The sequence below is a fragment of the Callorhinus ursinus genome, unplaced genomic scaffold, assembly GCF_003265705.2.
Source record: "Callorhinus ursinus isolate GAN/ISIS: 27379988/994484 unplaced genomic scaffold, GSC_fseal_2.0 scaffold2, whole genome shotgun sequence".
In the NCBI taxonomy this organism is placed as follows: Eukaryota; Metazoa; Chordata; class Mammalia; order Carnivora; family Otariidae; genus Callorhinus; species Callorhinus ursinus.
Window position 1 is genome coordinate 30,922,367 of NW_027397064.1, and position 13,927 is coordinate 30,936,293.

General features: G+C 36.0%; 1 protein-coding gene and 1 pseudogene across 14 annotated transcripts in view; one reads left to right on the plus strand and one right to left on the minus strand.

The window, feature by feature from the left end:
• NBEAL1 (neurobeachin like 1) overlaps nucleotides 1–13,927 on the minus strand; it is a 190,060-nt gene that overhangs the window by 150,949 nt on the left and 25,184 nt on the right. For 12 of the 14 annotated variants that reach the window (XM_073879880.1, XM_073879860.1, XM_073879871.1 and 9 more), the window contains exons 4-6: nucleotides 10,201–10,362; nucleotides 7,037–7,118; nucleotides 6,369–6,496 (exon numbers count right to left, since the gene is read on the minus strand). In XM_073879880.1, the coding sequence (XP_073735981.1) occupies nucleotides 6,369–6,496; nucleotides 7,037–7,118; nucleotides 10,201–10,362 (372 nt within the window). Of the gene's footprint in view, nucleotides 1–6,368; nucleotides 6,497–7,036; nucleotides 7,119–10,200; nucleotides 10,363–13,927 lie in introns of those variants that run through there. The other 2 variants (XM_073879885.1, XM_073879889.1) reach the window with 1 other exon arrangement.
• On the plus strand, nucleotides 3,278–3,600 carry LOC112836210 (large ribosomal subunit protein eL36-like; annotated as a pseudogene).

Genomic DNA, 13,927 nt, shown 5'->3' on the forward strand with positions numbered 1-13,927 from the left:
ATAAAGCAATGGATTAAGAGGACTTCTTTTTAACAACCATAATTGAGATACTAAAATTATTTTCCTTATATTTAAAGCTAGAAAGTCAATTGGCCACAGATTAAGTCAAGTAAGATAGACACAGCTGCTCAGTAATGACAGAATAAAAGGTTCTAAGATCCAGATCTAATAGCCAGATTCACTAGAAATTGTATTAGACACCATTTGCTACTAAATGCTTTCCAAATCCGTGTCTATTTTTTTTTTAATTTTATTTATTTATGTGACAGAGAGAGTGTGTGCACACAAGCATGGGGAGCTGCAGGCAAGGGAAAAGCTGGCTCCCCACTGAGTGGAGAGCGTGATGCGGGACTCGATCCCAGGACCCTGGGACCATGACCTGAGCCAAAGGCATATGCTTAACCAACTGAGCCACCCAGGTGCCCCCAAATCTGTGTCTATTTCTATTGTGGAGAAGGCAGAAGAATTACCATATTGTATATTTATTTTATTTTATTTTTTTAAAGATTTTATTTATTTATTTGACAGAGACACAGTGAGAGAGGGAATACAAGCAGGGGGAGTGGGAGAGGGAGAAGCAGGCTTCCCGCTGAGCAGGGAGCCTGATGCGGGGCTTGATCCCAGGACCCTGGGATCATGACCTGAGCTGAAGGCAGACGCTTAATGACTGAGCCACCCAGGCGCCCCTTGTGTATTTATTTTAATACTTTAATTTAATAATATCCTAGAATATTATTGGATCTATTTAATTAAGACCGGTATTGAGATTTTTTTATGCCTTTAAGAGAATACAAATATTACTGGAGTTTCAAATTAAAAATTCACTGACGCCTTTAAAAGAATTCAGTAATGTCGTAGAAAAATTAATTTTAAAAGGACGATTTAGCTTTCAGTTAGGTTTTTCCATGAGATTATTTGCATTGTTTATATTTGGCACATTTATTATAAGTTATAGTATGAATCAACAGATTGGATATATCCTATCCAAATATCCTGTGCTACAAACAGTAAGCATTCTCACTTTAGTAACATAGTAAAAATGTACTCCTGCCATTTGTGAATAATGACTTATTCTAAAGGCCATGTATTAGATGTAACATATGAACATAAATAATTCCCCATTATGGGGCACCCAGGTGGTTCAGTCAGTTAAGCATCTGCCTTTGGCCCAGGTCATGATCCTGGGGTCCTGGGATCCCTGCTTAGCAGGGAGCCTGCTTCTCCCTTTCCCTCTGCCGCTCCCCCTGCTTGTGGTCTCTCTCTCTCAAATAAATAAAATCTTAAAAAAAATGATTAAAAAAAAAATGCCTGGGTGCCTGGGTGGCTCAGTCAGTAAAGCATCTGCCTTCGGCTCAGGTCATGATCCCAGGGTCCTGAGATCAAGTCCCACATCAGGTTCTCTGGTTCAGCAAGGGGTCTGCTCCCTCTCCCTGCTGTGTTCTCTCTCTCTCTCACTCACTCTCTCTAATAAATAAATAAAATCTTAGTAAAATAAAAAAAATTTTAAAATTGACCAATATTGTTGTAGTAAAATTTAATATACTAACATGAATAAGAGGGGTGAAACTATTCTATGTAACACAAACATTAAAACATAAGTAGTTTACACTACACATCTGCAAAAGGGTAAGACAGAACAGCTAAAAATGAAGTTAGTGTTGTACCATTTTTAAATCACAGCATACTTCCTTGTTGATTATCTGATATTTGGGTCAAGCATGTGGCACCACCTAGCAGAGGCTAATACATACCCATACCAACTTCTGAGGGCTGTAAAATGTGTTTGCATCTAGTTTTCTAAGTTCATGTCCCTTGGTCAATTATTTTGTGCTTCTTTTTTGTGCTGCCATCATGCCTAGGACATAACTATTTCTCTTAAACTTTTAATCTGGAAATAAAGTCAAGCTCTTGCAAAAGTTGCAAGAATAAAAATTGTATAAAGAACTTCAAATATATCTTACCCAGGTTCATTGTTAAAATTTTATCCCAAACACTTTATCATTTGTTCACTCTCTCCCCATATTATACAGTGCACACATATTTATATATACATGCATTCTCACATATAACATTTTCCAGAACATCTAAAGGGAAATTATGTATATTCTGGCACATTACTTCTAAATACTTTAGTGAATACCTGCTAAGAATAGGGATATGGTCTTACACAATAACAGCATAATTATAGATTTTAATACATTTAACACTAATATAAAACATTTATCTACCATATATAATCCCATTTTGTTAACTGACCCATTAGTATCCTTTACAGCATTTTCTCCCCCTCTCAGTACAGCTCCCTGTCCAGATATTACATTTAGCTGTCATATCTCTTTTCCCTCTCTCAATCTGAAACATTTCTACAGCCTTTATGATATTCTTAAAGAATGTTGTCCCACACTCCTTCCTTTTATTCATTAAAATAGTCTTCCATTTTAGTTGTTTGGGTAAGCAACAAACACAAATAGTATGTAAGAAAATATATACATTCCATGTTTTCACTTAGCTTCAGAATTAGATTAATGTATAAGGTATAAGTTATTGCTAACACTCCCTTGTATAGGTCTCCCATGAGCTACAGATGTTTCCTAATTCCATGATTTATTTGTAGTATGTTTCATTTCCCTATCAAAGTCAAAGAAACCAAGTCTGAACCCTTGCTTTACTGTTTACCTCTGAAGCAGTTCCTAGTATTACCAGCAAAATTGTTATGCCTATTAAAGATAATAGGAGAGCTTCCAGCATAATTCCTGGCATGTATATTACACACACTCATGAAATGCCACCACCCATGCTCTACTCTTTGTTCCTCTTCCTGCTGCCACTTTATATATGTAGAATTCTCTTTCTATACTATAGCATTTAAATATCTTCTTGTTTTTGGTTCTCAAAAGTTGTTTTTTGTTTTCATTTACCAATTTTATTGGTTTTAATTAGTTATCAGATCTACTTTTTTATATCTTCTCTCATTCCCCCAACTTTAAATTCATTTTGTTCTTATTAAGATTCCTTTAAAACCTCTCCTCTGTCATTTTCAGACTGATCTCATGTGCCTCTTTCTGTATATGTCTTTCTGTCTATAAAGAAAAACTTTGTCATTGTTTCAAAACCTAAAATGTTATCTTAGATTTGCCATTACTGACAGATCTGAGGTGGAGGATGGGGAAGTAGCAAGAGTGAAAGGAAGGGATATAATTTCCTCAAGAAATCTCTAGCATCAGTGTCAAAAGAGAACACTGGCTTCCACCAAGCGAGCCATGGAGGAGCAGCAGCGATGGCTCTCCACTACCCTATGGCCATGGGCCTCAACAAGGGCCACAAGGTGACAAAGAATGTGAGCAAAGTTCGTGCGTGGCAGGATCCAAGAGGTGCAGGGGCTTCACCCCATATGAGCAGTATGCCTTGGAGCTGCTCAAGGTCTCCAAGGACAAGAGTGCCCTCAAGTTCATCAAGAAAGATGCGGAAACACACCTCCATGCCAAGAGGAAAGAGGAGTTAAGCAATGTCCTGGCAGCAATGAGGAAAGCAGCAGCCAAGAAGGAACCCCTCCCCTCTGTATATTATAAGCCTTTTTGGGGATACAAAATAGAACATTGATTATTTGAGAACCAAAGTGATAAATGAGTAGAAAGGCTACAAATGGAACAGTTATGTGCCTCTTTCAATCTTCAGAGTCATAAGTAGTGCTCAGGCAGAGGCAAAAGGTAGTGACAGTGCAGTCTGCCAATTATTTCCACGTCTACCCCTTCTAGTCAAAGTAGAACTTCTTGGTTTCACTGTGGTAGAGGGGGATGTGGGACTAATTCTGACCAACGAATTCTGAATGAAAGTAAGATGTGTCATGACCAGGTGAGAGCATTAAATTGCTAATGTGAGACATTTCAGAGCTTTCTTTTCTCTCGGGTGGTAACTAGCAAAGCCTTAGATGCCTGCTCCTCTGTCAGCTTAGGATCTTGAGTGACTGTCATGACTGAGGGCTTCCTGCCAACAATGGCAGACAGCATGAACAAGAAATAAACCTTTGTTATTCTAACCCCTTGTATGTTATTGCAACACCATCTGTCTTATCCTGACTGACAAACCATCTTTGCCAAGGAAAATTCAAAGTACTTTCTCTCTGGGAAAAGAGACATATTAAAGCTCAATTGAAAAGGAAGTATTCAATACTAAGTAAACTGTAAAAGAACTGTTTACTTGACACAAATTTCAGAGTCATGAATTCCCAACAATGTAAGTGCACTATAAGCAAAAGCTAGGTACTGCTAAGGTTGGTATTTTGATATAATAAATACAAACTATTTTTATCTATTCTTTAAAGCAGGACTCCTGCCAGACAGTACCTTTTAACCCTAGTTCAAGTTGCAATATTTCTTTGAAAAACAATATTGTTCCTGTGGTGGGAAAGGGGAGAAAAGGAAGCATTCAGAAGGTCATTAGTTCCTTTCCATTAATGAACAGCCAAGAAAATTACTAGGGCAATGTGATGGTTAATTTAATGTGTCAACTTGGGAGGGTGTTTTTGGATGAGATTAACATTTAAATTGGTGAAATATGGAAAAGGAGATTACCCTATACAAAATGCCTCAATGAATCAGTGGAAAGACTGAGTAGAACAAAAAAATTGGTCTCTCTAAGCAAGGGGGAGTTCTCCAGCAGACTGTCTTTGGACTTCATCTGCATCATCAGTTCTGGGTCTCCAGCCTGACTACATTTGGACTAGAACTAGAACATTGGCTTTCTATCTGCCAGCTTTCAGACTGTAACTGTACTTTGGCTTTCCTGGGTCATAAGCCTGACAGCCCACATTTGGACTTGTCCACCTCTAAAATCACATGAGGCAACTGCTTATAATAAACCTTGTTCTATGCATGCGCGTACACGCACGCGCGCGCGCGCACACACACACACACACACACACACACCCTTACTGGTTCTGTTTCTATGGAGAAACTTAATAAAGACAACTTCTCTCAATGTATAAAGGAAAGCCAGTGTATAAATAAGTAGACAGGATTGTTATATTTAATAACTAGAGTACCTGTTCCTATTTATATCTACTTTTTACTTACTATTACTATTGGATTTGTTATTTCAATAAAATATCACTACATAGAACATACAAAGTATTACCATATAGTCTACATAAATGTTCTCTCAGTTAATCAATTCTTCACCATCATCTAATGGTGGCTACTCAAAGTGAGGGTATAAGACCCTAAAAAACCTGAAAAGCCTATAAAGATCAAACATTTTAGCAGTGAAAAGCTGCAGGAAGTGGCGATGGTATAAATAGGTTGGGTTAAATTAAAAATGAAAATGGAAAAATCTTGAAATTGAAAATATAGCAGATTTGGGAGACCTAAACAAGCTACGTGACTGTAGTTCATGATACAACTCTTCCTATTCTGTGCCCACAGGTAATAAAGATATGAGTTCAAAACTCTTCTCTGTGAGCCCTGAACTGGTAATTATACTACTGTCACTAAACTGCAAACCCATCATCCTATATTCTATCTGCTTTGTCATGCTGTGACAAGCACTCTGCAAACCACACTTCTCTTTTTCCAGGTATTCCACTGTTGGGTTCACCAAGAATGCGTACTAAATGGAGCCTGGAAGGCTAAGGGTAAAAAAGAAAGTGATTCCTTATTTTTTTACCAGCCAACAGTTGGTTCTTTGTCTTCAGGTTATTTTTGGCAATTCCAGCACCAGCCTATGCTCCTGGCTGCTCAGTGATACCTGCACAGCTAAGCAATGCTCTTTCATCAGAGGTCTGAGACCCAGCTGCAGGACCTCTTCTCTGATAACTCCAGTCTCTTCCTTTTGTCCCATACCCCGAAGGAAGTAGCTGCTTCCTGAAGTCACTATCTCTGTATTACATCAGTATCCCTACTTGCTTTTTGAGTTCTCTAATACCTATTTAACAATTTCCTTCAATTATATCTTTTTCAAATACCTGGTATGATTACCGTTTTCTTGACCAGACCCTAGCTGACACAAGCTCCACAATTAAAAGCAGACAAAATATTGTTAAAATCATTTTCATCCTATGAAATGAGCTTAAAAAAAGAGAACTTTCCTTGAAAAATATGTATACTCCACTTGATGTTACCGTGCTTTGAAATTTTCCTATCAGATTATTAGCATTACAAAATAAAAGTTTAGAGTAAATTTATTATCTGGAAGTGGCAATTTTCACTAATTCATTACTTCCAACAGAGATAGATAGGGGTCAGAGATAAAGATAGGGGTCTTACACACATCCTACATATTTCTTTCACAGAGAATAAGACCTGCATTGAAGAATTACATATATTTATGACATTCAGGTTTTAAATGAACATTATAAGGTATATAAGACATACCCTGAAATTCTATGCCTCCAATTCCGATATGGATCATATAAACTTTCACAAAACGCCAATGCATGGATCACAAATTCTTCAATAGCTGTCTGATCTGCCAATTCCTTCTCTTTTTTTTTGCTTTTTAACTGAAAGTAAAGTTAAACAGAAAATTATATTTAGTTAAAAATATTAAACTGCATAATATATCTACATCATTAAAAGACATGTTTCATTAATTATCTAATAAATCATTTTTATTCAAATAAGCCTATGTTCCAATTGCATCTAAAGGGTCAGTTATTCATATGGACTGAATATAATCCTTCAATTTTTAGTATGGCCTAGGAAGAGTTTCGAATGGATAGCAAAAAAAAAAGTTTTCAATAAGATGGATATTTGATGATAAATAATATGTAATATATATAATATATAAATTGACAAAGTACGTCACTGTAAAAAGCCATTTATAAAACACTTTAATTTTTAACTAAAATAAAATATATTAATAATTGCTTTTCTATTTTTAGATAATATGTTTAAGATGTCTGAACTATATAGTACCTAATGGAAATTTTAATTCATTTCTCGATTATTACATCCTCTAAAAACATTTAACTTTACTATAATATTTAAAAAACTTAGTTACTCTCAGTAAAGCAACAAAAGGAATATATTAATTCACCTACTTGCTGAATATAGAGTGTTGTCATAGTGATGACATGATTAATATATGAGCAAGTCCCAATTTCTTCCACATTAGATAGATTTCTGTGAGGAAAAAAAGAATATTTATTACATATGAATAGTGACAAAAATGTATGCTCATTTATTCAGGTCGAATTTTGAAAATACATGTTAGCAAAGGAAATATAAATGACATTTATTAAAACTTAAAATCAATATGGTTACATAACTGTTTCTCCACTAAGAATGTGAAACACACCTCAACCACAATTTAGCTACTCTAAACAGAATGTTTAAGAAGTACATGCTGGTTAGCAATTATTTATTATAGAAAAAGTGAAAAATATCACAAAGTAGAAACAAAAGAGAAACAAAAATCAGAAATATTCTTACAACCAACCATTCGCAACTATTTACATTTTGGATTATTTCTTTTCAGGTTTGTTTTTATTTTCATATGCAGATTCTTAGTTTGGTTTTTGTACATACTGTTGACATTAAAACACATAGTTTTAGAGTTTTCACTTTGCTCTTTGAAATTACAGTTCCCTTATCTAGACGTGTTTCTCAACTATATTGAAAGGCCTTGATAGAAAAGCCAGCATCTGTACATTCTCCGTGAGGGCATAGTATATGTGTTGTTTAAAGCAGTGAGTGGGTCAGTAAGTGGTGTTTAATTAAAATATGGTCCTCATTTTTATCCCATTTTTATAAGACAACACAGGACACATAATGCCAACATTTTCTGTATCTAGTATCACCTATCTTTTTCTTGGCATAATAAAACAGTCTATTAATTTTTCTTCTGAGACGCTGTGACACTGAAAAAAACTATTTATCTAAAATACAGCAGATGCCCATTTGCAACGACATGAATGGAACTAGAAGGTGTTAAGCTAAGCGAAATAAGCCAATCAGGGAAAGACAATTAACAAATGATCTCACTCATATGTGGAATTTAAGAAACAAAACAGAGGATCATAGGGGAAGGGAGGGAAAAACAAGACAAAATCAGAGAGGGAGACAAACCATAAGAGACTCTTAATTAGAGGAAACAAGCTGAGGGTTGCTGGAGGGGATGGGGTGGGAGATGGGGTAACTGGGTGATGGACAAAATTTTTATATAAAACGAAACTGCTATACAACATAAAACCTATTCGAAATTTTTTAAGGAATTTTTTTAAAAAGTGAGGTCTCTGGAAACAGAAACACATTCTGTGATTGGCAGCTATTAAACATTAAATTTAAAATAAAATAAACATTAAATTAATCATCAGAGATTATCTCCTAGTAAAAAAAAAAATTCAACCAAAACATTCCAGTGCTTGCCTATAATGATCAAGAGCTAGGGGCTCCTAGGTGGCTCAGTTAGTTGGGTTTCCAACTCTTGATTTCAGCTCAGGTCGTGGTCTCGAGATCATGAGATCAAGCCCTGTGTCAGGCTCTGTGCTCAGCTTGGAGTCTGCCTGGGATTCTCTTTCTCTTTCTCCCTCTACCCCTCCCCGCAATTGCGTGTACACACCCATGCACTCTCTTTCTCTGTTTCTAAGATAAATAAATTTTAAAAACAGTTAAACATACTGGATTTATTTTTTTTAAGATTTTATTTATTTGAGTGAGAGAGCGAGAGCATGAGTGGTGGGAGCCGCAGAGGGAGCGGGGAAAGCAGACTCTCCACTGAGCAGGGAGCCCGATGTGGGACTCAATCCCAGGACCCTGGGATCATGACCTGAGCCGAAGGCAGATGCTTAACCGACTGAGCTACCCAGGAGCCCCTAAACATAACTAGATTTAAAACAGTTATTTATCTATAGGATTTCTGATTTCTGTAAAACTGTACTAAGTAGTTAACAGGACAAAATATAACAGATCAACAGACCAACTCATGTTTTATTGCGTAAATAAACCCTTTTTCCCTCAACCCTTTAATTCTTGTATTATTTTTCTGAATTTTAAGGATGATTAAGAGCACAAAATCAAAACAATATCTACACTTTGGGAGAGCCTAAATTAGGGGAGAAACATTTTAGCAATTATTGCTTAATCTTTCCATGATTCCTGCAATCAAATACAATGAGCAATTAAGTGAAAGGTAAATAAATGCACAGTAAATTAAGTCCCTGTTTGTCTATTAATTAATTCTAAAATATTTATAGAACAAATAGTATATATTATAGGAAATGGCTTCCAAAAAGAAGACAGACTTTAAAGAGGCATAAAATGCCCCTAACCCAATGGTTCTTAAATTTGTATATGCAGGTTACCATGGAATTCGCGAAGAATTAGAATGCCTGAGCTCTTTGGAGTCAGAATTTTCATAAGGCTCAAGATCTGTATTCCTATTAAGCTTCCCAGTTAATACTTATGCACACCAAAATTTAAGTACCACAGACCTAATCATCTATAAATCTGGAAATATAAGCTGTAGAATAATTATACTTTCTTTGGCAAAATTATAAAATGAAAGATTAGAAAAATATATTTCACAAATGATAATGCACAGTAGTAAAAATGTGTATGTGGTCCTCACTGAGGACCACACAGAAAATCCTGGTACAACAAATTCTTGGTTAGGTAAAAACTTCAGTCACCGTCTTTATAGTAATTTTTTTTTTTTTTTTAAATCTTGGCTGAACCTCTCTGTAACTAAGTCTGGTAACTAAAAGGCTTTCCAGTAGGGGTGCCTGGCTGGCTCAGTCGGTGGAGCATGAGACTCTTACCTCAGAGACATGAGTTCGAGCCCGACACTGAGCATCAAGCCTACTTTAAATAAAGAAGTAAAACATTAAATAAATAAGAAGCTTTCCAATATAATAAATCACAAGGCTTTCATAAAAGGTGCACTCAAGGGGCGCCTGAGTGGCTAAGTCAGTTAAACGTCTGCCTTTGGCTTAGGTCATGATCTCAGGGTCCTGGGATCGAGTCCTGAGTCGGGCTCTGCCGTCAGCAGGGAGTTTGCTTCTCCCTCCCCCTCTGCCCTTCCCCCTGCTCGTGCTCCCTCTCTTTCTCTCCCTCTCTCAAATAAAAATAATAAACTCTTTAAAAAAAAAGCACTCAATCTTTAAAGCTCCATATGAACAACAAACACCATTAATAATAAATAAATGCATTGTTATTTGATAATTTTTTAAAACAGATAACTAGTTTATTTGTTTGTACCAGATACCTGCAAAGAATAATGAAGAACTTGACAAGCAAAATTGACAAAGCTTGTTGTTGTTCCTCTAACCCATCTGCCATTTTCTGAACACACTGTAGTAGCTGGATCCTTAGAACCTGCAGAATATTATCAGGAAGCAAAGATATTCCTGGAGGCACATCATCTACCCTGTAAGGGGGAAAAATAAGAAGGGTGATTAAGTATGAAAAAAATCTTTGGCACTTTAAAGGAACTGCATTTTCACCTCAAATCCTAAAGAAACTCTTTTATTCCAGATGCTCTGTGCCTTCTCTGCAAGGCACCACCAGATGATCACTATGACACTTTAGAAGATTAGTATAACACGGTAGTTAGTCTTACTTCAGAAGAGGCTTACTGAAAAGAGGGAGAGTTAGAGAATCTACTTAATATCTTCAATTGTGCTACTTTCAAAGAAAACATTCAGAATTAGTTCACCTGCTACTTAGAAATAAAATGTGTGTATATATGCATTTATACCATTTCTAAAAGGAACAATAACTAGCATATAAAAATGGAGTACCTATAACTAGTTTAATATCTGTCAACTGCTTTACTAAATAAACAATATTCACCTACCTATAGGCTCCCCAAACCATGTGGTCAGAAGAGGGAGATAAGATAACCAGCAAAAGGAAAGGAGAAGGATAAACAGGTAAATGGAGAAACTTAAGCATGAACATTAATAAATTAATACATCAGTATTTTATGACAACTGGTTTCTGGGTAAGAAGACCATCTGGTTCTTCAAAGACAAAAGCCAACATGAGATGTGACTGGCTACTCTATCTCTTAGAGAGATCCCCCAGAATCAAAGTGAGAAGATCTGTGTATTAAGTTCCACCTCTGTACCATAAAGTACACCATTTAATCTGTGAAGTGCCCTATTCTATAAAATTGTAGTATCTGCCCTATTTCATAGGGTTCTGTACCATAAAGTACACCATTTAATCTGTGAAGTGCCCTATTCTATAAAATTGTAGTATCTGCCCTATTTCATAGGGTTCTGTGCATTTTTAACTATGAAATATGTAAAGAACTATAAAAATGTAATATGTTTTAAATATACTATCACTAGGAGCGCCTGGGTAGCTCAGTCTTTGAGCGTCTGCCTTCGACTTGGGTCACGATCCCAGGGTCCTGGGACTGAGCCCCGCATCGGGCTCCCTGCTCCGCAGGAGGCCTGCTTCTCCCTCTCCCACTCCCCCTGCTTGTGTTCCCTCTCTTGCTGTGTCTCTGTCAAATAAATAAATAAAATCTTTAAAAAAATAATAATAAATAAACTATCACTAAAGCCTACAAATCTTTTCATGAAGTCACTGAATACTAATTTTCCTATTTCTATTAAGAAAAATACCCAATCACAAAGAAGCACCATGAACAGCAACTATGATTAAATGACAATCATACTTTAAATCGTGTCTTCTTCAGATATCGCTTAATATGAAGATTTACTATTATTTTCACACTGAGTTTAAAGCTATTTCATTCCCTGTAGACAGAAAAATTTCAAGCACATTACCAGTAGTCATATAAATATATGATAAATATTTTTAGCCTCTTCCAGAACCATCCCACATTATTATAAAATAAACACCCAACTTCAATTATACAGAAATCACAAAGCACATTACCAAGGCTGCGGAATTCTATAACCATGTCACAAAAATACATGCTTCATTTTAGTCCGGGCACCACTTCACTTATAATTTGGATTCTTTCCTTCTCTTTTATAGATGGTACAGAAAAACTCTCACTTTTATATATACTTTTTTCCCTGCTAAAGAGCTAAAAAGAGGTGATGAGAAAAACCACAGTACCTTCAAAATAATAAAGATTTAAATTTAAATATAACGGATTTTCAAGACTAAGCTAAACTATTCCTATTCACTTTTCCAAAACCATAAGTCAACAAGAAAGAAACATTAGATTTCCCAATATTCAATCCTAATTACTTAAAGGATTAGTTCCCTTTTTCCTTAGTTGTCCCATTCTCTATTTGCATTTTTAAAAATTTTACTAGACAGAAAAAAATTAGCTTACAAAAGAAATCTATTGTACTTATGCTCATTATAAAATTGGGGTTTGATTAGAACATGACTTGTAGATAAAGTTGAGAAAGTTTTGGCCATGTTCCTAATGTGATAAGGATTTAAGAATTTGGAAGCATTTTCCGATCATTAGAACTCTACTGCCCCCAAATTCTAAGCTCCTTTTGCTGAAATTTCCCAATCCCCAGAAATCTGTTTCACTTCTCTGTTTGACTACTGAATGTCTACATTAAACAGCTGCCCACTGTTGTCTCCATCTAAAACAGGAAGAGAAGTCCAGCTTAAATTCCAAGGCTTTAAATTCTGGTAAAAGCATTCTTTGCTTGCATTAGGAATTCTCTAGCTTAAAAGTTCTATCAAGGGGCGCCTGGGTGGCTCAGATGGTTGAGCGTCTGCCTTCAGCTCAGGTCATGATCCAAGGGTCTTGGGACCGAGCCCCACATCAGGCTCCTGGCTTGGCAGGGAGCCTGCTTCTCCCTCTCCCTCTGCCTCTCCCCCTGCTCATGCTCTCTCTCTCTCTCTCTGTATCTCTGTGTCTCAAATAAATAAAATCTTTAAAAATAAATAAATAAAAGTTCTATCAAGTCAGTTTAACTTAAATGAGGATTATCTGTGAGTTTCTTATCTTTAAGGTGAACAGACTAGTTTTATACATCTTGCACATCATATTCACTTGAAAAACTGCAAGTTTTCTATTAGTAAAATCTAAACTCATGGTTTAGTTTTCTGTCAGATATGAAATAAAGTTTTAAATAAACCAGCTAAATCATGAATAAAGCAATGTTCTGACATTTTTCATCTTATTTTAAATATAGTGGCAATAAAAGTCTACATAATGTTTTTAGAAATGACCTCCCAAGAAAGGAGACATGTAAAACAAGTGCATCTTACAAACTTTAGAAGACTTCATTTCAATATTCCAAGTATTCAAAGGCCCAAATCCTGACTCCATAAAATCCTTAGGCTCATGATTTAAAGTGAGCTGCAAATTATTAAAATAAAAGCACCTCGAAGCACAAACCACAAGAATACTCTCTTATGAGTAGAAATCAATAATACGTAATCTTGTTTTGAGTTCAAGATTTAATACTTTTCAAACTTTATAAACCTGTTACAAATCATCTAATGAAGAATTCTGAGACTGTATTTATAAATAATGAAGTACTCGTGCTTTCTGAGCATTAAAGCACATCTGAAGTTCAATGCCTTGGTCCATAGCTCTAATGATTTCTTCTCTGAGTTATTAAAATTGCCTCTTAACTGCGCTTCTTGCCTTCAGTCTCAACCGTTTCCAGTTTAATCTCCTAATGCTACCACAGGGACTTTTAAAAAACAAACTTCATCATGACACTTTCATGCAGATAATTCTTTAGTAGAGCCTCACACCTTCTGTAACAAAAAATCAAAGTCCATTAGCAATGCATGCATGGCATTTCATGATCTGGCTTCTGATTCTCCAGACTCAATTCACCCATGCCCACCCTCTTACTGCCTACCTCCATCCGCAAACTGCAAACACTTCCCTCCTTGAAGATTTTTAATTCTCTAGATACTCTTTCTCATCATCAACCACTACCCATTTCTCCCCTTCCATCTCATAGTATCTCTACAAATGGAGTTCCTATTGTGGCTAAAAGTGTCTGCTGTCTCCTCACTTCTCCAGC